Raw genomic sequence first — 27214 nt, 5'->3', positions numbered from 1 at the left:
TCAAATATTCTGACACCAGTCAGAATAACACAAGATTTAGCAGCTTCCACATTAAAGTATTGGAGGGCATAGAATATGATAGTTAAGAGGACAAAGGAGCTAGGACTTCAACCAAGAATCACTTAAGAAAAAATGAGCATAATTCATCATGAGAAAAAATGGGTATTTGGTAAAAAAGAAATACTTTCAAACATTCCTGATGAAAATACCAGAGCTGAATGGAAATTTTGACTCCCAAATACAAGACTCAAACATAAAAAGATAAACAGGAAAGAGGAGTAAAAACTTTCAATAAGGTTAAACTACTTACATCCCTATGTGGGAAGATGATTCTTTTAATACCAAAGAACTTTGTTGTTATTTGGGCAGTTAGAAGGAGTATACATAGAAGAAGGATAAGGGTGTTAATTGAATGTGATATGATGATATAAAAATTTAAATTAAATTAAGTCTTGAGAAAGCATAATGCACTGGTAGAAGGGGGAAGGGAAAATAGAATGGGGAAATGTTTTGCACATAAGAAGAGGTATGAAAGAGTATTTACAAAGGATGGGGAAAAGGAGGAGGTGGGTAGGGGAGCATTTGAAGTTTACTCTTATCAGAATTAGCTCAATAAAGGAAGAACATACACCATCATTTGGATATAGAAAGCTATTTTATCCTACAGGAAAATAGAAGGAGAAGGGGATTAGAGGAGAGGGGTAAGGTGAATAGAAAAGAGGGCAAACTGGGGGAGTTGGTATTCAGAAACTAAACAGGATGAAATAGGATGGAAAGTAATACTCAGTAATCATAGTGTAAATTTTTTTCTACAAGTCTCTCTAATAAAAGCTTTATTTCTCAAATACATAGAGAAATGAGTTTAATATATAAGAATACAAGTCATTCCCCAGTTGATAAATGGTCAAAGGGCATGAGCCAGTTCTCAAAGTAATTAAAATTCTCCATATTCATGCAAAAATGCTCTAAATAGATATTAATTTTAGAAATTCAATTAAAACAATTCTGAGATACCACCACACACTATTAGATTGACTGTTATTAAGGAAAATAACAGAACATGAAGGGGATATGGGAAAGCTGGAGCACGAATGCATTGCTGGGGAAGTTGTGAACTAATTCAATTATTCAGGAGAGCAATTTGTATCTGTGCCAAAAGGGCTATAAACACAGTACATATCTTTTGACTCAGCAATACCATTACTAGGTTTGTATCCCAAAGAAATTTTTTTAAAAGGGAGGGTGAGGACCTTTATGTACAAAAATATTTAAAGCATCTTTTTTAGGGGGACAGTGATTTGGAAGTTGAGGTGATATCCATCAATTGGTGATGGCCAAGTAAGTTATACTGTATAATTGTAACAGAATACCCTTATAAGCTATGTGAAATTATGCCATAAGACAAGCAGGATAAGCTCAGAAAAATCTGAAAAGTTTTACATAAACTGAAGCAGAGTGAAATAAGCAGGACTGAGAGAATACTGTACAATGACAGGCATACATTACCATAATGGTTAACAGCTATTCTTAGCAATTCAATGATCCAAAACTATCCCAAAGGACTCATGATAAAAAAAAAATGCCATCTACTTCCAGAGAAAAAGAACTTCATCTTAACTTAGACCAAAGCAAACTTTTTTCACTTTCTTATTTTTTTTCTATTTTAGTTTCCTTTCACAAAAGGATTAATATGGAAAAAATGTTTCATATGTACATGTAAAATTTATATCAGATTACTTAGCATCTCAAAGGAGGAGCAGAATTGGGGGGAAAGGAGGAAGGAATAGAATTTGACTCAATATTTTTTGAGAAATGTTAGCAATTGCTTTTATATGTAATTTTGGAAAAATAAAAATAAAATTCAATATCATAAATCTATCATGAGCTGTTTTAAAAAAAAGTTGATATTTTCTCTTATATCCTTCACTTGAATTATCCAAAAATCCCTCCCCCCTTCTTCCTGCCAGAAAGTCATATCATAGGAAAAATACTATGTTTTAGAAGGAAAAAAAAGTCAGCACAACTTATTGATACATTGATAAAACCTGAAAACATTTCTCTGGTTCAAAGAATATATGTTTTATTTGCTCCATTCACACAATTCAAAATTACTTTCAAAACCATTTATCAGTGTGTGTATCATTCTACAATCCATCCATTATTGATTGTTGCCATATTTTGTAAATTTTGCCAATTTGCATAATGTGAGATAAAACCTCAGTGTTATTAGTAATCATTATGGATTGAAAAAAGATGGAAATTGTAAAACATCAGTACACACTGTAAAAAAATTATATGTCAAATAACTACTTAGACACAACAAAATGGCTAGAATTATGCATTAGAAACAGTCTTTTGGAATTGCTAGAGAAATGCCCATAATACAAATATATAATTACAAATTATCCTGAAGAACTCATCCATTAAATTCTCCAGGAATCAAAATATTATCACACATTGAAATGTTGCTTTTAATTACTTGGTCTAACATTGATTTATCAAAACTTATGATCATACATGAAAAATTAATAGATGTTGCTACACTAGCTGCTCATAAGCCCTAGTTTTCTTCAAGAAATTATTTCAGACTACAGAGGCCTGAGGAGATCAGAATTGAGGGGGAATTTTTCTGCTTTGTATCACAAATATTTCTAGTGAGCTTGGAGAGGATAGGCCTACAGTAGTCAATAGAACATTAAGTACAAAAAATTAATAGCAAGCTAGTTACTTATTCCTAGAACATTTATATTTGAATCTCATAGGAGTAAGAGAGAACAAGATGCCAACATCTGCTATTTGTATAGTGCTTCAAGGTTTGAGATACCTTTTTCCTCATAAATGGAATATGGAAATTATTGAAAGCTAACCTAAAGTGGAGGAATAATACCATTTAATCTTCAACCTGATACCTTTACTAAGTAAAAATGAGAAGAATCTGATAGGAAACTTTGCGTAGTTGTAGGGGAAAGAGAAAATTCTTTAGCTCATATTAGTTAAGTATTAATTGTAGGTACTACTAGATAATGTAGGTACAGAAGAAAGATGAGGCATGATTATTGGCCTTAAATCTCTTACAATTTACCTGGAGAGAGTAGAATTATTCCCAGAAAAAAAAAAAAGAACTTCTTGAACTTTACTCCAGGGTTAAAAGAAAACCATTATGTGGATAATTCCTACCCACCCTACCTCCCAACCTACAACAACAGCAGCCACATCTCTAGTACAAACTTCTTTATCCAGTGGCAGAACCTCCCCCAACTTGCTCTCTCAATGCTAAATCTAGCCTTCCTAATCCAGAGTTGCATCCCAAGTGACCTTTCCCTCTCCCTCAACACACATTGGTTTTTCCCCCAGGGACAAAAAGTATGAATTTGTCTTCTATGAGAAGTAAGAATTATGCACATGATAAAGTAATACATTCAGAAGACAATTCAAAACTATAGAATTTAGTTTTGTTATGTTCTCTAAGCAATAACCACTATAAGAGTACAGAGAAAAGAGAACTGATAAAAGATATGGTACATGTAGCCACCACTCCTGTTTCCCATCTTCCACCTCCAAAGGCTGTTAGAGAAAGTTATCCTCAATTGATCTGAGACAAAGAGATCACTTGGAGGCCAAGGAAGTTTTGGGGTAACAGTTTCTTCTATTTTTAATCACTAAAATTTGAACCCATATACATTACATAATTAAGTCAAATGCTACTTGAGCACTTTTGTTACAGAAAAAAATAAGATTTGAGTTAGACTGTGGGGAAGATTATAGACTACCTGGGATGCAGATCAGACTGCTTACTTAAGAAATGTCAGCACCTGAAGTGTCTGCGTGCCTAAGAGGGGGGAAGGAGAGTTGGAAAGGAATCTCTCCTCTTGTTCTAAGTGAATATTTCATTGGTTTAACTCATTTTTTCTTCTTTGAAGAACTTCTTTAAAATGGTGTCTGGACCTGTTATGTCAGCCACTTCTTTCCACCCCTGCAAAGGCATCCCCCTTATGCCTTGTTAAGAGTGCCCCAGAGACATATTTTTCTATACTGACATTTCAATATGTGAAACCATCAGCCACTGGGGCACAAAGCGAGAACTTGATATAATATTTAACATTGCTTGCTCAAAGTTTCACTTAAAATTTATTTGAAATCCTATAATTCATGCAAATCCTTTATGATTGTTATACAGCCCATTACAGTAATTCAAGGTCTATTCGGAAGCCTGAGTGCTCCATTGCTAGAAATTGTCATTGAAATCCAGCTCCACTTTTCTCTTCAGGTTTTCCAATCAAAAATCCAGCTTTATGTAATTTTTGGCTTTCACACTCCATGAAGCCTTAAGTATTGCCCTATCACTGCTTATACCCTATCACTGACATTTCCCTTTCTACTTTCTCTATTTCCTATCCTCCACAAGTTCTTAAGAAAAATATTACTTTTTGTTGCAAAGAGTTCCAATTTAGCTTGCTCATGTACAAAGGTGCATATAATTCAAACAGCAAAAGAAAAAAAAATCTACCAGGAAAAGTTATGTTGTGAATCAGAAATAAAGATCTTAAAAATTTAAGATTATTTCTATTTTTAGGTTGATTTTTAAACAAAATTTTAACAGGCTAAGAATATTCCTTTTATGCAAAATGTTTTCATCTTAAATATTTATTGTCTGATGAATTGGTTATCAGTAAGTAATTTATCATGGTACATTTCTATAACATGACCTGATACCAAAAAGAGGATGAGAGATAATTATAGGAAGGTATAATTGTGGAGAAATCTACAATTAGCTTAGGAAACAAAGGGATTCCCTTTGCTTCTTTTTGGAATAATGTGCATATATATATTTATATATATATAATGTGCACATATATTTGTATATATAGAATTTTGTATTATATTTTATATATTACATGCTATATATGTACACATGTACATATATATAATTATACATATATTTGAAAAAACTGAATGGAGACCTAATACATATAGATTTAATTCTTTAAACAGATTTAACGGTCATTGAGTCCAATCTCTTCATTTTGTGGATATAGAAACTGATGTCCAGGGAGGTTAATTGAATTGCCCAGAGTCACATGACTATTAGGTACCCTTTTAAGTATAGGTATCCCTCACTCTGTCCAGAAGTCTATCTAAATTTACATATTTTTTTCTTCCTTCTCTCTCTCAACAAATTTTTAGTCAGCCCTGGAGAAGCACTACCTCATTTATGCAAACCTGGAGAATTTCGCTGCAGAAATAGACGCTGTATCCAGGATCGCTGGAAATGTGATGGAGATGATGACTGCTTAGATGGCACTGATGAGGATTCAGTGAATTGCTGTATGTTCTTTTGGAAGTAATTTTTTATTTTTCTAAGTCATGTCACATGACCTGCTAAAATATTACAATTCAAGGGGACTTATGTGTAAATTTAAATGTAATTTATTTATAAATCATTTCTTTGATTTTCTTATTAATGGAAACAGCATTCCTAGTCATTGTATTATCAATGAACAGAGAATGTACTTTGGATACTTAGGCTACTATGAATATAATAATTCAATAACTATTTTTTGACCTTAGAGTTTTTATCCTATTCTTTGACCCAAAATAGATTTTCTCCTTTTTCTTTCTAAACCTACTTGATTATATTTAATAATTAGTAGGGTATACATTCAGGATCTTCCTATGTTAAAATGTAAGATAATATTTAAATTCCTTCAAAACAAATTGTCTATATAGGGCATCTCTCTCTAACCACTTCATTGGTCCTTGACTAGTGAGTTATGAAGAACTAAAGAAAGAGATGTTTTTTAACAGGACAAGATGCAGGTTTCCTGCCTCTATGAATTGTTGTAAGAAAGACATATGGGAAAGTTAAACATAAGTGAAAGATGATATTTTCTTCCCATTGGCTACTGATTTTTCATTCTGTAGCCGCTAGAAAAATAATACTTTCATGCCTTTGGTATAGTGATAAGAATTTCTTATATTTTGAAGGGAAAAACCTTTTATAAGTGTTCAGTGAGGCAAAGTCATTACCTTTGTAATTCAAGAGGAATTAAATGCACTCATATCTTCATTGTAGTTAAATGTTCCTGGGAACAGACACATTTTTTTTTTCCTATTCAAGGCTTGAAACAGTTAAGTAATTTCCCCACAGTCACAGGGCTAAATGTAGACAGCTGGTGGCAAAAAAAAAAAAAAAAGAAATGGTATAAGCCTGGACTTGGTAGCAAGAAAACTATTCCTAGAAAATTACTTGCTATTTAAACCAGGACATTTGCTCATTTGACCTTTGTCCACCTCAATTTCCTTATCTGTCAAATGAGGATAACAATGACATTGTTTCCCAGGATTATTGTCAAGGTCAAATATTTGCAAAGAATTTTGCAAGTCTTAAATCATTACATAAATTTTAGCTGTTATTACTGATAATCTTTGAGGAAATATAGAGAATTAAAGAAATTCCAGAGATGTGGATAGGTAAAAGTTATGACAGTTTTTAAATTATGTGAATAAGGAAAAAGGAAGATTATAAGGACTGGTAGAGTTAAAAAAAAAAAAAACCTCAGAAGTTCCTAGCAAATCTATGGAATAAGTTATTGAACAACTGATTTGTGAGACTATAGAAAAGAAAACGGATAAATCATTGAAAGTCTAAATAGACTTAGTGAGAAGTGATGCCAAACAGACTTCATTTCCTTTTTCCATAAGTCATTAGATGGGAAATTGAAGTACTACCTGAGTGGTCAATCAAGGAACAGCTCTCAAGATTCTGCAGACAATATGGAAAAGTTATGGAATCAGGTCAACAGAAGGTGTCTATGGAGAATTTTGAGGAGTCTAGTTTGACTAGAATGTAGACTATGCAAAGTGAGTAATTTGCAATAAGACTGGAAAAATAGGGGAATGACAAGAAAGCATCAAATGTCAGGCTTAGGGGATTTGTTCCTATTTGACATACAGTAGAGACTGTCGAAGGCTTTTGAGCAAAGGGGTGATGTGACAAGTTCTGTATATAAGAAAGATGAGTCTTTCCCTTATCTCCTTCACTGGAAGGAGGGTTCCCTCACTGAAGGATGAACAGGGGGTGGTAGAGTTTGGAGGAGGAAAGAGGTATTAGAAAACTGCTGAAATAGTTCTAGTAGGTAGTAATTAAGTGCTTGAACTGACATGGTAACAATAGGAACAAACAGAGATAGAGGTGAAAGAAGTTGCATAAATAGAATCAATAGAGCTTGGAAATTAGACAGGTAAGGGAAAAGGAGGAGTCAAAGATAACAATGAAGGCACCATAGACCTAGGGAAGAGGGGACTTGGGGTACTGAGCAGAGCACTGAACTAAATCAGAAGGATTTGGGTTGAATCCTGCTTTAGAAACTTACAAGCTGTGTGACCCTGTACAAGTCACTTAATCTTTCTGAGCCTCAGTTTTCTCATCTTTGAAATGAAGGTGTTAAAACTTATTTTAATTATCTCATCCAAATCTAATTCTATAATCTTTCAATCTCTAGAATGCTAGGTATTAATCTAAAATCACTATATCTTTTCAAATTGATTTGTAAATGGGTTCTTAGTAAAGATATAATTTGGATTTTTGGTGTGGCAGTCACCATCACAATGACCAAATAGGGGGCAAGCATTACTGGCCCACCAAACTGTAGGAGGAGGAGGAGAATATAACATGACAGTGAATTTGCTTCATAAATAGTACTAAGCATAATTGTTCAGCAGATTCCTCTCTTTTTCATTGCTGTCATTTCCCAAATGATTTCACAAACCTTTTCCATAGATAATAGATAATTTTGGTTCAAGATGAGGAAGAATGGCATATTTGGAAGACTATGGGATTGGGAGGCTGAGGCCCTGAATTAAAGCCCTGGTTCTTCTGTGTGTTGCCTGTGTGACCTTGGATAATTCTCTTAACTTCTCTAACTCTCACTTTACTGTTCTATAAAATGAGAGAAATGAATTGGGATGATCTTTTATTTCCCCTCTTAATCTGTGATCTTTATATATTTTCCTTGTATGTTAACTTGAGACTTTACTTTTTTTTTTCCCTGAAATTATGGCAAAAGGAAAAAAAAATAAACATCCTGACACTGAAGATAATATGGCTAGAAAAGTATATGACTCCTCCTTACTTATTTAGTTCAGGTTTTTGGTCCAATATAATACCCGAACTATCAGGGATGATGAAATTTCAGTTAAAAGAACACTGGTTTGGGTCAGGTTGGTAGCACAGTGGTTAGACAGGCCTGAAAGAGGGAGGAACTGGATTCAAATGTGGCCTCAGTCACTTCCTAGATGTAAAACTCTCTGTGTCCTTCTTCTGTCTTACTCAGACAGAAGGTAAGGGCTTAAAAAAAAAAGTAAAAGTACACTGATGCTCTGGAGCGAGATGATCTATTTTCAAACCCCACTTTAGACATGACCTACCTGTGAACTTGGACAAATTTCCTTATATCTCAGCTCTTTATCTAATAATTTAGGATTTAGACTTGGTGGCCTCTGTGGTGGCTTCCAGCTCTGGATCTATGATCCTGTTCTGACTAAATGAACTATCCTTATTAAGGACCATGATAGGTGATTCCAACCTCCACAAACTATTCCCATAGTTTTATAACAATTAGCTTCAGAGATGTATTTTTTAGATTGCACAAAAATTCTTCAATCCTAAACCATGCTTAGTGTGCCATAGCTATCAAATGACTGGTGTAATAATTAAAATAGTTGGAGACATAAACTGTAAGAGTTAAAATAGTGGAAGAATTAAATTGTTGTAGATAAAAGAGTGGATGAGTAAATTGTGACCACAGAAAATATGTTTTCACTACAGTGTCTTGTTTTTAAATCAATATATAAGGTGGTTGCCAGGGAAATATTCCCAATTATTAAAATATACTCAAGATAGCTGGGTTTTCTAAAGATTTTAATTAATACAAATGTGGAATTAAAGAAAAGGAGAGAAAGAGAGAAAAGGGGAATAATGAGAAAAGGATAGGCCGGCCCAGGGCAGCCCTGGCCAACCCAGGCCTAAGCCCTAAAAGAAAGATCAGTCAGTCCTTAATCACTCACCACAAGATCTGTTCAAGCAAGAATTCTAGTGACACCAGGCCAGCTTCATCTCAGCTGACTCCACCAGCTCAATCCTGAATCTGAATGTCTCAGAATGTCACCGAGAGAGTCCCGAGAGAGACCCTTCAGGGCAGCCTTGGCCAGCTGCCTCCTTCAATTCAGCCTTTCCCAGCTGACTGTCCCAAGAGAGAGCTTTTCGTCTCCTTTTAAAGGGAATTTTCTCCTACATCACCTCCCCTAAGTTCTTACATCTACCAATCACAGTAGACCTTTTTCAAAGGACAAACCATTCTTAGTTCACACCTGAGTAGACTAATCTTTTGAGTAATTCACACCTGAGTAGACTAGAATCTCTGAGTAAGTTTTCACCTCTTTGCTCCTTGTAAGTTCACAAGTTGCCTTACCTTTATAGGTACTTAGCACCCTTTTGTATTAGTCCTAAAAATAGGCACAGCTTAAGAACTTTTTGCCTTATTATAAGTATGGGTTTAAGTACTTTTCATTGTTCAGCAAAGAGTTTACAACTTTATCTTCCACTAGGGCAGACTTAAGTAGGGGTGGGGTAGAGGTCTCACATTCCTGATCTAAGTACCTTCACTGCCCAAATGGAGAATGGTCCCAATGGGGAATTTTTTAAGGTTCAAAATCCTAACCTTATGAAGTAAGGTCTGAGAATTTTTTAAGGTTCACAATCCCCCCCTGAATGATCATTGGGACACTAGTCTGGGGAGTAAGGATGAGATTTTATTTGTTCATTCTTTCATTTGCTCAACTTTGCTGCCATATTAGAACATTTATAGAAGTATCAGTTAGTTGTGATTTTCATATTCTCACTCATCTTGGGCCCTAATATCTTTCTGTTTAGAGAATAAAGTGAAAATTGGGCAATAATTTAGACATTTTGATCAGCATAATCAGCATAAACAGTTTGTCTAAAATTCAGATAAAAATATCAATTTGGAAGTTTCTTAGATTAGATTGATCATATATACTGTGGAAGACATTTATTTCAATTTGTGCTATCTAGATACAAATCACATCATTCTTATAACTAATTCAAGATGTTTTGTCACTTTTAAAAATCCAATAATGTCAGTAGTTACAAAGAAATCTAACATGTATTTTGTAGTCGTTAGTAAAATTATTCTAAAAATTCTCACATCATATTGGAAAGTTGTCCTATTAAAGAAGCTAGTGTAATGATTTCAAATATTAAAAAAAAATTGAGATGCTGCTTTCCCAGATCAAGAAGGTAAGGTTATTTCCCCTTGAAAATAAGGAAAATGTAATACTTTGATACTTCTCACTTGGAGATATAGCTGATATTAAGAAATATTAATAGATAGCGATGTTTTGCCTATGAAATAATTATAGAAAATAAAAACAAATATAGACTTTTCTCTCAGAGATCTGGCAAACCAGAGAATTCCCCTAACCACAGCTATAGGAATAATTATTTTTGCCTTCTTTTTGATTCATCAAGTTTACATGAATATAAAGTAATTTTTTCAATTTTTTTCCTGAATTTTCCCCTATTCCTTTGAAATATGAACTTGCCAAAGGATTTGAGGAGGTTAGAATAGTAAGTACTAAGCTGTTTGTAATTTAGTTTCATAGTTATCTATTATATTATGGGATTACTGTCCACTCATAGCTTGAAGTTATTTAATCTGTGACTTTTTTGTGTGTGTGACAGGCTCTAATAAATATAGCTTACTGTGATTAACCTATCAAAAACCTTCTAAATTTTTTTTGCAAGATATTTCTAGGAGTTTGGAAAATTGTATCCATTTGAAAGTTGTCAAATATGTTGGTCAGCTATACTAAAAAAATTATTATATTCAAAATATGTTGGCAAATCTCTATGTATAATTAAGGAAACATTTTTAGAAGCTTCAAAGATCTGTGATTTCATCAATTTGATTATTACCTACAAATTCATGTATACCTTTTAATTCTGTATATTTTTAATGGAGTGGGTTTAATAATAACTTCATATTCATATAAAATTTTAAAACATACAAAATGCATTTCTTTAGAGATATAACATTTGCTGGGGATATTAGAGAAAGGGCCACAAGTAATTGATGTAATTAATACATGATATTTAACAACTAGAGAATCTTCCTATTTGAGAAAAAAGGCAGACTTTCAAGTTGTTTCCTGTTTAGCCACTAAATAATACTATACTTGCAAACAACCTTTTCTTCATTTCTGACTCAGAAGCTCTTGAGTTTGAATTGGTGGCAATATAAAGAAGTAGCTTTTTCTATGGTGTCTATATACTTAGCTTTGTGTTCTTTTTACCCATCTCTTCATCTGAGTCTGCCGGTGGCCCTAAGTAGTTTCATCTGCCCTTATCCTTATGGTGTGTTTAAGTGTTAGTCATGCAAGTGTTAGGCAATCATTCAGGATAAAATAGAATTGTGTAGAAAGTTTATTCTAATGACCTTCAGTTCCCTTGTCATCCTGTTTTTTGTCGTTCCTATGAAATCCATCTGCCTCTTTAATTCTGAACCACAGGATAGTAAAGTATGTTTGCATCACCTCTTCAATTATCATTTACATTGTGGTAGAAAATTTCAGAACCTCTCTGTCAGGCTTCAGTGAAGGGAATATAGAAAATGTTGGCACTTTGAGATTTTGACCCTATAATGTGTTGGATGACTTTCCTTTTTCCATAGGATATGATTTTCGTTCAGTCCTGTGAAGTGAATACAGAATGTTAATCATATCCACTACCATGTTATAAAAGTATTTCCTCTACCTATTTTTTCTTGTTAGAGATGAATCAAAACTTTTTGAAAAGTGATAAAAAACCTTTTCATTGCCAGAGCCATTTTAAAGATCAAAACAACATTCTGTAAAACATAATTGGGAAATGTATGCTCTTACAGTATACCACCATTGTAGAATGAAGAGCTATTTTTCAGCTTCTTAGTAAGACTTAGTAATACCAACATTCATTTTTTATCATGCTGAACTGCAACTACAAGGCACACTGCAAATTATTTCAAAAAGAATGTTGAAGTTTTGGAATAAATGCTGAAGAACACGCCAATTCAGGCAGAGATTTAGCTTCCAGAGCTTAGACACAATAATCACAGTGGGTTAACATTAAGATGGCACCCTGTGGAGCTTAGATATTGGAGATTTAATCCTTATCTGTGAAAAGCTGTGCTTATAAAGGCTTGTCTGTCGTCTTCAATATTGTTATGTTTGCTTTTGTGCAAGAACTTGGGATGATCAATTTTGCTATGGCAATTATGCATAATCACATGTTTAGAATGCACTTCCTGTCCTAAGCGATGATTTCCCCTAATTCTATACCATTTCCCTCTATCCCCTGAAGAAAACAGAACAAGAATATTACGATGGGATTATTTTAATAGTTGAAGAATATATGAATGTATGACACAGTGGCCAGATTGTGTGAAAACAGTGGATTTCAAAAGATTACTCAAAGCTAGTATTAAGGTGAAGGTTTAAAAAACTGTTCTCTTATTCCATTCCCACAAACCCCTTCTCCTACCCCAGGTGTCCAAAAGTTAATTTAGAGTGAATTTATGACTGAGAAACTTAAAATTGTAATGCCAGGTGTGCCAGGAATTTTTAAAACAGTATAGCAGGTGAAGCAATTAATAATATTAACTGACATGTATGTAGTGTTTTAAAGTTTAGAAAGCACTTTGCATACATTACATCATTTGAACCTCATCACAACCTTTTTAGGTAGGTATTACAGGAATTGTTATCATCATCATCATCATTACTATTTTATGCATGAAGAAACTAACACTAGAGAGGTTAATTGACTCTCTAATGACTGCACACTCCCAGTGTCTGTCAAAGCTAGAACTTAAGGCCAGATCTTCTTTGTCTTAAGTGAAACAATCTATCCACTATAGCATACTCCCTCTGTTATGGAAAACTACAGAAATTTCATGTTATATATGGCTTTTACTTGCTAGTGTTTGTTGACTCTGTGGACTATTTTAACAGTATTACGAAGATTGGGAAATTTCTGTTTACCATAAATTCTGAATTACAGAAAATTACAAATCATGATGTTTACATCATGATGAGCTAGTCACATTAATTGTACCTAAGTTCTGAATGCAATTCAGGATAATCATGTTTTCAGCATATTTGAGCTGATTGTACAGATAGGAAGAAGTAATCTTTTGTTTTTGTTTTCATTCTCCACCCTACCCCAGTTAATCATAGCTGTCCTGATGATCAATTTAAGTGTCAGAATAATCGCTGCATTCCCAAGAGATGGCTTTGTGATGGAGCTAATGATTGTGGTGGTAATGAAGATGAATCCAATCAAACTTGTGCAGGTAAGGCTTTGCCTGTGTGTGTGTGTGTGTGTGTGTGTGTGTGTGTGTGTGTGTGTGTGTGTGTGTGTGTGTGTCTTTGATCCAGAATCAACTTCCATAAATATACAGGCTTGCAGCTCCAAACTAAGCTAAACATGCCTAAAATGATAGGAATCTGACAAGCATCATTTTTGTTGACTTTCATGATACTATACAAAATACATTTTACTTAATCCTCGTGTTTGACTCCATTTTCCAAAGTAATTTTGCCTGTATCTAGTCTAATTTTTGATGCATTACTTGGACAAGACTAAATATTCCTTGGCCGTTGTAAGTTAGTTTCTTGCTGTGCTTTGACAGGAACCATTTTATTGGTGGCATTTTTTTTTACCTTGACTAAAATTTTATATATTTTATTCAATTTGGCCCTTTTGAATACCTGTAGGAATGGTTTTATGTTTGTGAACATTATTTATGAGCTTTTAAAAACATGACATTGTGACAAGGAAGTCTAAGAAATTTTAAGGTTTACAACATCCCAAGACCACCTATCGATTTTTATTTTCCTATAATCTACCCCATTACAGGGAATCTTTGAATCCCCAACTAGTTTCTAATTACAGTGAAACTTACAGCCTGCAGTATACATTACTGTGTTGTACCAAAGTCATTAATAGATAAAAATGGAAAAGTCAACTGGAATGCTACCAGACCACTGATTTTCTGTCAATGCTGAGGGAAAAGCGGCCCACTTAGGAGTTAGTCACATCTATCTATTCCTGAGCCTTCAATTTGAACCTTCTTGCAGTTTTAAAACTACAAAATGTTATTTGTAGTTACATGTGAATAATTGGCAGGTTGATAATGAATCCCTCTCTTTTCCCACCTCTCCTTAGACCATCTTTTCTCTTGACTATCTAAATTGTTGCACGTCTTCCTCTGAATATTATGTAACTATCCTTCCCTTAAAAGCAGTTTTATAGTTTCATGGGGTAAAAGGGTCACCATTTTAAACATGTAAACAAACACAAAATTACTATATTTGTGTATATATATTGGGGAAGAGAGTGTAATGTAAGTATGAATATGATTTTTCTTAGATTTTTTTTTTCCCTTAAACAGGGGTATGCCTTCATCCTGACATTCAATTTCAGCCAAAGTTGAGGGAAAAAAAAAGAAAGAATGAAAACAATCTGGATAACATATTTAATTTCTTAATTATCTCATCTCTAAGCTGAAAAGAATGATATGAACATTACTATCTATATGTACTATGCAACATATAAGGAGATGAACTACATTTATGTTTAGAATGATGTCTTATCACTAAAACAAGGATACAGGACTAGATGTTTTCTGGGAAGAACTTTCCATGTGTAAGAATATGGCTAAAGACACAAATTTCCTTAATGCATGTATAATATATGCCTTCATTTTACATATTATGTATCTATAATAATGTAGTATGTTTACAACTATATCACACCATGCAATTTATATTTCCTTATCCACATATACATATAACATATTAAGGAAAAGATTATATCATACATATATGTAATAAGTTATACTTGTATTTTCTAATATATATAAAACACATATCTTCATATATGTTGTATAAGATACATTACATAATATATATGTATATAATATGAGACTATACAAAAGCATTGCATATTATCATATATGTTGTCATTTGCATACAGTAATATAATCAATGCATTGCAATATATTGTTTCTATTGTCATGAGTTGGCTTAAAGTTAGGAAGGTTCTCCAAAGATCAGTGAGTCTAGCAGTATGACTTCAAGTAAAGTGTCATCATTATTCCATGACTACGAATGAGAAAAAGGGGAAGTGATATGACTTAACCAAGTTCATATAATTGTGAATAGTGATGAAATGAGAAGAGGCACTCAATTCTTTGATCTTCCACAGGAATGTTCTTTTCACCACCATATCCTGTCTCTCTATTGTTTAATCATGTACATTTAACTTTTTCTATGATTTATTTACAATGTACTCTCACTTTTCACTAAAACATCCCTTCTAGGTTCAGTGGATTTTTTTTCCAGTTTAAAAGTCTAGTTCAAAGACAATGCTTCTTTCAATTCTGGGAAGACTGGTCTTTACCTTATATTCATAAAATAGCCATTTTAAAACAAATGATGGGCCAAACAATACTAAATGCCATTCATTTCTTCAATTCTATTGGAAAACAAAAATCTGCTTTTCCATATAAGATTTTTTAGAGTGTTATTTTAAATTGGTTAGTAGTTCAAAAAAAAAAGCAAAAGGACAATGCTCACTTGTAACAACAAATAGAGAAATCAATTCTATCTAGTGAGCTTTCTAGTACATCGCAGCATTGCAATACATCCCTGAAAGGAGTGAAGATTGCTTCCAGTGTTTTGGGAGTGCTTTCTGGACATCGATTTTAATCAATGTGAGCTAAGGTTTGCCATACACAATAGGTTACCTTGCCAGTAGGTATATGGTACCTTTTATAGCAATTGGCATGCAAAGGCATGTAAAAAATAAGTATTTCTTTCATATTGAAAACTATGAAGTATATGGACTATGTGTAAATGGATTGATATACAGACAGACTGACAAACACTGACAGACAAACGAACTGAAAGATCAACAGACAGAAAGATAGACAGACAGCTAGATGGCTAGATAGATGGGTACAGTTATTTTCTATGTCTTTTCAAAAAAAAGAAAAAATAAAGCAAAAAAAAAAAGAAGAGAAAAATAGGAATAAAAATAGAGAGGACAGAGAAGCACAAGCTTGAAGACTAGGGGAATGTTATTTACTTAATTTTCTCTGTCTTTTTCCTAATTTAGAACATTCCTAAAATAAATAAATAAGTAAAATGGATCCAGTAATCAAGGTTAATGAAACTTGAATTAGAAATAATTTGAGAGTCTTCCTTTGTCAATCCTTTTGTTTTTCAGTTGAGGAAGCTGAGGTATATGGATAGTAATTTGACTTCTTTAATATATCTCAGAAAATAGGTGTTATATATGGGATTGGAATCTATACTACCTGACTCCATAGTCAGTCAACTTTGAGATTCTCTTATGCTACTTTATAACATTTTTTTTCTGTTAGATTTACTCAATTCTAAAATCTATTTGCCAAGAAATTCTGTAAGTAATCCACTTCAATGTTCTTTAATCCTCAGCATTTGGGTATTCTTTGTATTGTGGAAATTTAAGACTAGGATATACCTCTTTTCTGGCACCCAAAGACAACTTTTTTTATTTTAAAAAGGAAGAAAGTTGAATCTTAATATTAAAGCTACAACACACTTCTTCCTGCCTTGCTGAATGAAGGTGAGCACAAGCTCTTTCTTTCATCTTTAAATAAGCCTCATGATATTGTAGCAACTAAATAAGCTAGGCAAAGTCAGAAAGAGAAAAGTGGATATGAGTACTGTTTCTAATTTTCTAAAAGTCTCCTGACTCCTGGTATCCGGAAAACCCACCTCTTGCCTAGAGTGAGGTCAGAGTGCTCCAATCAAAGAAGCTTGGGAAATGGATGAAGAGCATAAAGTAGAGTATGGGGAGGAAATAGGGTCTCTTTCCTTGGAATCCTAGACTATTAGGTTAGGAATGGCTCTGGATAGGTAGAGGATGAGTGGATAAGGAGGCTAAGGGAGTGGCCGGTCATACATGTCTGGTGTTTTCTTTTTCTCTTATGCATTTTTTTTTATCATTTAACAAGTATAAATTAAGATACAGTCTGCAGAGAATTTTAATCATAATATTATTTAACTAATGTTTTTGACTAGTGTTATATTTATGATTGGACTGAATAATATTTTAGTTGGTTGCCAGGGATTTAATTACTAAATCCCCCAAAATGAATTACTAAAGTCACAATGGAGTTTATTTTACAATAAAAAGGGAAGATATTAAGGAAAAGAGAAAGAGAAGAAAAGAGAGAGATAGCTGCTCTGACCTCCTCTGAGCCAGGTAGGAGTTCAGAGGCCCCAGCAGAGGGAAAAGAGTCTCAAGATAATGGGCCTCTCCAGAGCCTGGGCCTCCAGAAAGGCCAAGGGAAAGGGAGTCAGCCTTTACACTCACCGCATGTCAGTTCACAGGAATAGGGTCACCAGGAAAAACAGGTACAGTCAGCACTCTTCTGAATGAAGAATTATTCTCCATTTCAGTAGAACTCCAGCAGAAGTGGAAGTCCAAGTTGAACTTCCAGGAGAACTCCCTTCAGGCCCTGTCACTGTCTTTTAAAGACCCTTTTTCTTGCATCACTTCCCTTAATCTTTATGTCTACCAATCGCAGCCAATGCTCCGCTCTAGGACTACCCAGAAGTCAGTCAGTTGATTCTGATTCATCACCCACTCTTTTACAGGTATGTCAAGGACCTCCCACTCAGTGTGTGAGATGGGTGTTTGTACCTTTTTTGCTTAAATCCAAAATGGACAGATCTCCATACTCAACGTTAAGTAATATACTTACTCTTTGGGGGATTAAATTCTAAAAATAGACAGATCTCTATACTCAACTTTAAGTACTGTGCTTACACTTTGGGGATTAAATCCAAAAATAGACAGGGGATTACAATTTAATCTTTACAATCAAGGAAGAGATAAGTACCTTCATTGTTACAATCAGGGGAGAGCCAAATCCAATCTTCTCACTAGTTAGATGATTGCTTCTCTTTTAAAAACTATTTTCCCTCACTATTTTCCCCTTATTATTCTACTAAGACAACTAAAGTCAATTTCTTTTCCCTTGAGCTCTTCATGTACTTAACCTATTCCTGATCCAGATGCCAAGAAGTAAGGAAGAAGGAAAAGTGTGATTTTGGGATCCCCTTTTCCTTAGTATGGATATAAAAAAATTAAATGAATTGTACTCAGATTCTATATCCTATCACATGTGATATATAATTATCATTATTTACATTAAATAAAGGAAATAAATCAGAGTTCTCAATGACTCTTTCTGAGTCTAATATAAGGATTATACTGTATCTCTTCAGAATTATGGTTACATTTTACCATGTGTTTACATGCTTTTTTTATGTTTTTCCTCTTTGATTTAAGGGACAATTATGTTAGCCAAAGCATTGATAGAGACATTCAATTTTAGACATTTAAACATTATACTTAGTAAAAATTAATTTCTGTAATTATCATTAATACATCTCATTTTAGGAAGACAATTATATAGATAGCAGGAAAATTTTGTTGCAAACTATTTGAATAACATTAAGAATTTCATTTACAAAAGTTAACTCATCTACCCATTATAGAAGTTTTATTCCATTTAAGTAGACATTTCTTGTTTTTGAAAGGAAATGGTTTAGACATTGAGATTAACCAAATAGAAGTATATGTATGCGCATTAAGAAATTCTGACTTTTAATAAAAGTTTTCTGATGACCACTTATATTTGTTTTAGATAAATTATATCTATAAAACAAAAATATTTAAAAAGTCATGAATCCAGTGAGAATCCCTTTCCCTTGTTATGCACTCTCTGTATTATTAGATTTTCCTCTCCCAAAAGGGGCAGTGTTTTCAGGGTAATGTCAAACAGGTTCAGTGATTCTCCTGTATAGCAGCTATTCCCTATCGAATAGAAAGGGTAGGTATTCCTTGGTCAAAAGTACTTGAGCTGCAAAAATGCACATGATCTGCAGTTGACAGTATCATTCAATTCAGAACTTTAAGAGAGTTTAAAGATAATTTGGGCCAACACTTCCATTACAGTGGGGCACATATGGGACATGTGGCTCTGACTCCAACTTCTTAAGTTCAAGTTTTATGATGGGATATATCCAGGCACTCACAATTCACTGAGTGCTTAATAAAGATAGTTTAATTTTGCTATACCATAGACATGATATGCAATAAGGATACATCTAGAAGTGATCAAGACATTAGATCACAGAATGGTGACTGTGGCAAATTGTCTGGTCTTCAGCACATACCATGTCTGAGAGGTTCAGACTCCATGTGGCTGACAATTTTAATGCCTCTAAGATGACCAGGAAGCTAAGATAAGGAAGCTAGGACCAATTAGTTCCAAGGAAAATTTGTCCTAAGTTTTATCATGTTTGCAGGAAGTGAGGTAAGGTAAGCAGGGAAGGAAGCTACTTTGGGGAAGCTGAGGCCAACCAGGTTCCCTGGTGCAAGCTTTGTGCTATGATATTTCTAAACTATTGTAGCCTTGGATTGAAGGTAGAACTACAAAATGATACACAGGATGTATACAACTTGTGTTTGCTTAAACTTTCTGGATCGTTCTTCTAGTTCTTCATTCTAGTTCCTCCTAAAATACTGAATGTTTTTAAAATATCCAGACATAAATAGCCTCTCTCATATTAAAAATATAATCAGTTTTTTCTTCATTGTGGCAGTCATATCACAGAATCAGATTTATCTAAGTTCTTATTTGTCTTTCCATTGTAAGAATTCTGGCCCAAACAGAATTAGCAAGCTGGATAAGTCATTAAAGGTCCTTAAAAGTACAATTGGCTTTAAGGAGAACAAAAAAAACCTTCCCTATACATTTAAGAAATTGAGTGGGGGCAGCTGGGTAGCTCAGTGTATTGAGAGTCAGGACCAGAGATAGGAAGTGTTGGGTTCAAATTTGTCCTCAGACACTTCCTGGCTGTGTGCCCCTGGCCAAGACATTTAACCCCCATTGCCTAGCCATTACCATTCTACTGCTTTGGAACCAATACATTATATGGATTCCAAGATGAAAGGTAAGAGTTTTAAAAAAGAAAAGAAAAAAAATGAAATTGAATGGATTCCCAGAGAATAAATATGCCAGTGGTCTGTGGGACATCATTCTTTTTCTTAAAAATATTTCAAAATCACTTTGGCAAATATTAATTTAAAATATATCTTTCCCTTGAAGCTGGAGCAAAGAACCAAATGGTTATGTTAAGGTTTATTGTTTTATTTATTGGAATTTCATTTACAAGTCACACATACTATATGTATATATGTATATGTCTATATGTTTATTATTCATAATCTTAGTCAAGAAATCATAAAACTTTGGAGCTGCAAGAAAACTTAGAGATGAGAAAGATGGAGAAAGCATAGGGGTAAAGAGTGTTGAAAAGTGATAACATTGCTGGGGACTCTAAAATAAATGAATTAAAATAACCAAGAAATCAAAGACTCCCAGTGAACTCAGTCAATTAAAATAAAAACAAACCTAAAGATGGAGACATTTTCCCCATACAGAGAGAAGAACCTGACAATTGCATAAAATTGACAATTAAGAAACACATCATTAAAAATTAAAAGTTAAAAAAATGACTAAGAAAAAGAGAAAGAACTCAACCATAGATAACATATCTGGAAATAAGCAATTAGAGTTCAAATTGAGAGGACAGGGAAGTTAAGGCATCCACTTCTAAAACTTGAAAGAAAAATGGGAAATGGACACAAGCCCAAAAACAATTCTTGGAAGAGCTTTAAAAAAGTTTAAAAACCAGGGGCCTAGATAACTCAGTGAATTGAGAGCCAGGCCTACAGGCAAGATATCCTTGATTCAAATCTAGCATCAGACACTTCCTAGCTGTGTCACCCTGGGCAACCATTGCCTAGCCCTTACTGTTCTTCTACCTCAGAACAAATACACAGCATTGATTCTAAGATGAAAGGTAAGGGTTTAAAAATTTTATAAAACCAATTGAGAGAGGTTGAGAAAAACTGAAAAAATAAAAATAAAAATGAATACAAATTTAGAAAATTCTGAAAGAAACATCATAGAATTGGAAAAGATACAAAAACTCACATAATTTAATTTATTTAATTTAATAAAAATTAATTTAATTAATTTAATTTTTTAATATTTTTAAATAAATTTTAATAAAATTTAATTTAATAAATTTAATAAAATTTAATAAAAATTAAAATTGGGCAAAAGGAAGCTGACAACTTCTTAGGACAACAAGAAATAATTAAAATAACTAAAAAAATTTTATATAGAAGAAAATATGAAACATTACAAAAGCAACTGAAGTGGAAAACAGATTGAGAAGAGACAATGTAAGTACTCTTGGATAACCTGGAAATTATAATTAAAAATGATTTTAAACATGATCGTTCAAGAAAGAAATAAAATGTCCTTGAATTTTTGTATCTAAAAGATGAAGTAGAACTTGAAAGAATTCATTAATCACCAACTCTAAGAGATCACAAAATGAAAATTCACAGGAACATTATAGCTAAGTTTTGGAACTCCCATGTTAAGGAGAAAATACTACAAATAACTAAAAAAGTTTAAATACTATAAAAATACAATAATGATAACACAAGGTTTATCTTCTAGATTGAGACAACAAAGGGCATGCAATACAACATTTTGAAGAGCAAAGGATCTGGCTTTATACCAAGAAAAACCTACCTAGCAAGCCTCATTATTTTCATACAGAAAAAGAAATAAAAGAACTCAAATATTCTTAAAGAAAAAAAAAACAGAAAATTGAAAATCTGATATCCAAGAATAAGAGGAAAGGAGATAGCATGAAAGGCTAATTATAAAGGATTTAATAAGGTCATCATGTTTACTACTCACATGGGAAAATGGTATGTTTAAAACCTTGAGAATGCTATGATTAATTGGGTTGTTTGAAGGAGCATTTATAGATAGAGGCTTTGAAGTCCAATTAAATATAATAGAATGAATTATAAAATAATAAAAACTGAATGGGGAGTGATAAATTGAAATAATCATTTCACATAAAATAGACATGTGTGAAAGAAATGTTGTAACAAAGAGCAAAAGATGGAGGCAGACTAATGCTAATACTTTATTTTCATCAGATCTAGGTAAAAGAGGGCATAATACAAACCTATTGAAGGGTAAAATTTTCTTCAATAATAAGGAGATAAGAGGATGAGTGGGAAAGATTAAAAAGGCAATCTTGCAGATGAAAAATCTCTATAAGATTGTTTACCATTGCAGTAGGAATAAGGAAAGAGAGGGTGCTAGGGAATTCAAGACAAATTATTATTTTTTTTAATTCAGAGCCTGTTTTATACATGTAATTATGGAAAAAAAATTAAAAATAAAAGTTGATCCTTCCAGGAACATGATATTCCATGATCTGTGTCTATATGAAACATTACTAAAAATATTGGTATTAAAGAGATGAGATTTTTAGTTAAATAAATAAATGAAAGATCAAATCTTATAATGACATATAGATTTAAAAAAGAGGGTATGCATATAATACAAAGGTGGGAATAATAGAATTTGTTTATGTTGACAAATGATAGAGTAAGATAAAGATAAGGGAGGGAATAATATAAGAGTAAATCAATTTATAAGTAGGAAGGGAAAGGGTGGAGAAAAGGAAGAGAACCTTAGAAGGGCAAGTGAGAAAAATAAAAATGAGAATGATGAAAGGATGAGGATTGGGGAGGTAGTCATTAGAGAAAAAGTAGAGTTAAAAAAGAATAAAGTAAAAAAGACAAAGGGAAAAGAGTAAAGAAAAATAGAAGAGAAGGAAATATACAATTAATAATTATAACTTTGAATGTGAATTGGATAAAATCAATTATAAAATGGAAACAGCCAATTAAAAACCCAAACCCACAATATGTTGTTAAAAAAAAAACACACATTTAAAAATGAGATTAAAAATAGAGGAATAGAGTAGAATATCTTACTCTTCAGGTTACCCCCTCAAAAATAAAATCAAGAATAGCAATAATGATCTCAGACAAGGTTAAAGCTGAACTAGATTTTATTATAAAGAGAAAAACAGGGACCCTTATGTTAAAATGTACCAAAGATTATGAAACATTATCAATATGAAACGTTGATGCACCAAAAGTTACAAAATCCAAAAATTTTAAAGGTAAACTTAAAGGAGTTACAAGTGGAAATAGATAACAAAACTATAATAGTTGGGTATTTAAACCTTCTCCTATCAGAACTGGATAAATCTAAGAAAAAATAGGAAAGAAGTTAGGAAATAAATAAAATCTTAGGTAAGAAAGATATGATAGATATGTGGAGAGAATTGTATAGGGATAAGAAGAAATTTTACTTTTTCTCAATGGTATATATGCTACTTTTACAAAAATTGGCCATATATTGAGATTTGAAAGTTTATATTTCAGTGCAAAATAACAAAAATATGAAATGTATCCTTTTCAGATCATAAGGCAATAAAATTATATTTAATATGGGACTAGGGAAACAGAATAAAAATTACTTGGTGATTAAATAACTTAATCTTAAGGAATAAGTTGGTTAAATGACAAGTTCCAGAAAACTAAAATAATTTTATTAAAGAAAATATTGATAATAAGGCAATATTAAAAAGTATATTAAATATAGCAAAAGTAGGAATTAAAAGAAACATTATATCTCTTAATGATTATGTCTATAAAATAGAGAAAGAACTGATAACTGAATTAGATATTGAATTTTTAAAAATTAGAAAAAGAACAAATTAAAAATCCCCAATTATATACTAAATTGGAAATTCTAAAAATCAAAGGTGAGATTAAAAGTGGACAAATGGAATGTAAAAAAAATCATTGAATTGATAAATATAACTGAATTGGTTTTAGAAAAAAATAAAAAAGATAAAAATGTTGCCTAATATGATTTTTAAAATGAGAAGAAAACCAAATCACTACTATCAAAAATAAAGAGTAAATTTACCGCTAGTGACTATGGAATGAAAGCAATTACTAGGAGTTGTTTTGCCCCATTATATATCAACAAATTTAATAATTTAAGTGAAATGGATTAATACTTACAAAAAAAAATAAATTGCCTAAACCCACATTGGTGAAAGCCTGGTACACATGCCCCTGTGTGCTGGAGGGGGCTGCTCCATTCTCCCTTTCCACCATCCTTAGGACAATTTTCACTTTCCCCATCCCTCTGCCCAAAAGCTCTTTGAGAGCACTTTCTCTATTCCTTCTATTCCTTGTATGGGGTATTGTGGGGTGGTGCTTCATAGGTAGCTTGAGGGTGCAGTTTGCTAAAAGGTTTACTGTCACTATCCTAGACCAAGAGAGACTATAGAATATTTTAAAAACCTTTCTTAGAAAAAGAAATTGAACAGACTATGAAACAACTTCCTAAGAAAAAAGCATTTGTACCTGACAGATTTACAAATTATTTTTACCAAATATTTAAATATCGTCCAATTCCAATATTAAATAATTTATTTAGAACCTATTAGTAAATAAGGGATCTTAGTGAACTCCTTTTATGAAACAAATATGGTGATGATACTACCTAAACTGAGAAGAGCAGAAATATATAGAGATAATAAAAGGCCAATTTCATTAATGAATATAGATGCAAAAATCTAAATAAAAGGTTAAACAATTGACTACTATAATATATCACAAAGATTATACATTATGACCAACTGATATTTGTATCTGGTATGTAGAGATGGTTTAACATAAAGAAAATGATTATTATAATTGGTTACATCAACAAAAATATAGAAAAACATGATTATATAAAAAATACAGAAAAAGCTTTTGACAAAATATGGCACTAATTCCTGTTAAAAACATTTGAAAGCATAGGCATATTTCCCCCTTATATTAATCAGAAATATACACGTAAAATCATCAGAAAACATTATCTGTAATGAGGATAAGTTTGAAGACTTTCCTACATCTTTAGGAGTAAAAAAAAAGGAATTCTCTTTATCACCAATATTTTCAAATATTATACTAGAAATATTAGTAATAGCAATAAGAAAATATCAAGAAATTAGGAATTAGAATGGGCAAAGTGGTTAATAAACCTATTAATTTTCTCAGAAATATGTTATACTCACATATAAATATCCTAGAGATTCAACTAAAAATTAATAAAAAATATCAGTAATTTTAGCAAAATGCCAGGATGTAAAATAAACCCATACAAAGCATCATCCTTTCTAGATATTACTAACAAGAAGAGTTAGTAGATGTTACCCATTGAAATTAGCCATAGATAAAATAAAATATATAGCAGTTTATTTTCCAAAACAAATCCAGAAACTATATGAACACAAATATAAAACATTTTATTCAAATAAAGTAATATTTAAATAATTGGAGAAATATTAATTATTCCTGTGCAGACAGAGCCAATATAGTTGTAATGGTAATCATACTTAAATTAATACTATCCCAATTAAATTACAAAAACTTATTTCATTGAACTAGTAAAAAATAGCAATTTGTTTGAAAAAAACCAAAAGGTCAAGAATATCAATGGAAATAATAAAAAATGTTAAGGAAGGAGGTCTAGCAGTACTAGTTTAAAATATTTTATAAAGCATTAATTATCAAAATGATCTGCTATGAGTGAAGAAATAGAAAAGTAGATCAGTGTAACAGAATAAACATATGACAAAAAGCTGTAAAAAGATATAGTTACTTTGTGTTTGTCAAGATAAAGAACCAAGTTTTTGGAATAAGAAATCACTCTTTGGTAAAATTGTTGAGAAAACTGGAAAGCAATTTGACCAAAACTAGATATGGACCAATATCTTACATCATTTACTAAGACAAGATCAAAATGGATACCTGATGTAAGTATTAAGAGAGATATCAAAAATTTAGAATAGGGAACATATTACTCATCTGATTTATGAATAGGAGAGTAATTGATTAGTAAACAGGAGAGGGTGAGAATTGTGAGATATAAAATGGATAATTTTAAGTATGTTAAATTTAATTTTTTTTTTTTGTACAAGAAACACTTATGTATCCAAGATTAGAAGGAAAGCAATAAGTTGGGGGGGGGTTCATTTACAATTTTTTGGATAGGCATTTTATAACAACAATATATACAGAACTTTTGTAAATATTTAAGAATAGGAGCCACTTCCCAATTGAAAATCAAAAGATGTGAATTTATAGTTTTTAAATGAAGGAAAAGATATAATTAAGTATATGAAAAATGCTCTGAATCAAGATTGATTAGAGAAATGTAAATAAAAATTTGCATGAAATGATAAATGGACAAAATGACAAATATTGGACATATGGAAAAATAGGAACTATTTGGTGGAACTAAGAACTGATTCAACCATTTTGCAAAATAATCTCAAATTATACTTGAAGAGTTATAAAACTGTGTGTACCTTTTGATTCAGCAATACCACTATGAAATTTTTTTTCCCTAACATGATCAAGGAAAAAGCAAAAGAAACTCTATGTTTTAAAATAATTACAGCAGCTCTTTTTTGTGGTGCCAAGGAATTGGAAATTGAAGAGATGTCTATCAATTGGAAAATGACTGAACAATTGTGGAATATGATTATAATTGAATACTATTGTGCCATAATGACAAAGATAATCACACATACATATAACAAAATAAAAACAACCTGTGAAAATCTATATGAAGTATAAAATGAAGTTAGCAGAACCAACAGAACATTGTACATAGTAGCACAGTGTACCATGATCAACTGTGAATAATTAACTATTATTAATAAATCGAGGACTACTCCAAAGGATTCATGACAAAAAAAAAAGAGATCCACCACAACAGAAGGAAAAGAAAGAATCTGAATACAGATCGAAATGTTCCATTCTTCACTTTATTTCCTCCATGAATTTTTCTCTTATAAAGCAATGTATGTTTTATTTTACTTTATAAACAGTGAAATATGTATTATGTGAAAATATGTGTATAACCTATATCATATTACCTGCATTCTTGAGTAATTGTTGAGGTTGGAGGGAAAAAATAAAGCAATTTAATAAAAAATAAACCCTTAGAGATGAGTTTCAATCTAGTCATTTTAGGGATGAGAATATTGAAGCCCAAAGAACGGCATATATTTA

The 27214-nt window shown here is 32.2% G+C and overlaps 1 protein-coding gene and 1 long non-coding RNA gene across 8 annotated transcripts in view; one reads left to right on the top strand and one right to left on the bottom strand.

Annotated features, from left to right (window-relative positions):
- The window catches only part of LRP1B (LDL receptor related protein 1B), a 2480145-nt gene that overhangs the window by 1487538 nt on the left and 965393 nt on the right, over positions 1-27214 (top strand). For all 7 annotated transcript variants that reach the window (XM_007494117.3, XM_056797188.1, XM_056797186.1 and 4 more), the window contains 2 exons: positions 5185-5325; positions 13284-13409. In XM_007494117.3, coding sequence (XP_007494179.2) covers positions 5185-5325; positions 13284-13409 — 267 coding nt within the window. The remainder of the gene's footprint in view (positions 1-5184; positions 5326-13283; positions 13410-27214) is intronic.
- The window catches only part of LOC130454086 (uncharacterized), a 70953-nt gene that overhangs the window by 23380 nt on the left and 20359 nt on the right, over positions 1-27214 (bottom strand). The gene's annotated exons all lie outside the window — the stretch shown is intronic.

Source organism: Monodelphis domestica, chromosome 4 (genome assembly GCF_027887165.1).
Source record: "Monodelphis domestica isolate mMonDom1 chromosome 4, mMonDom1.pri, whole genome shotgun sequence".
Classification (NCBI taxonomy): domain Eukaryota; kingdom Metazoa; phylum Chordata; class Mammalia; order Didelphimorphia; family Didelphidae; genus Monodelphis; species Monodelphis domestica.
The sequence above is the reverse complement of the archived record's forward strand: the minus strand, read 5'-3'. Positions and strand labels throughout refer to the sequence as shown.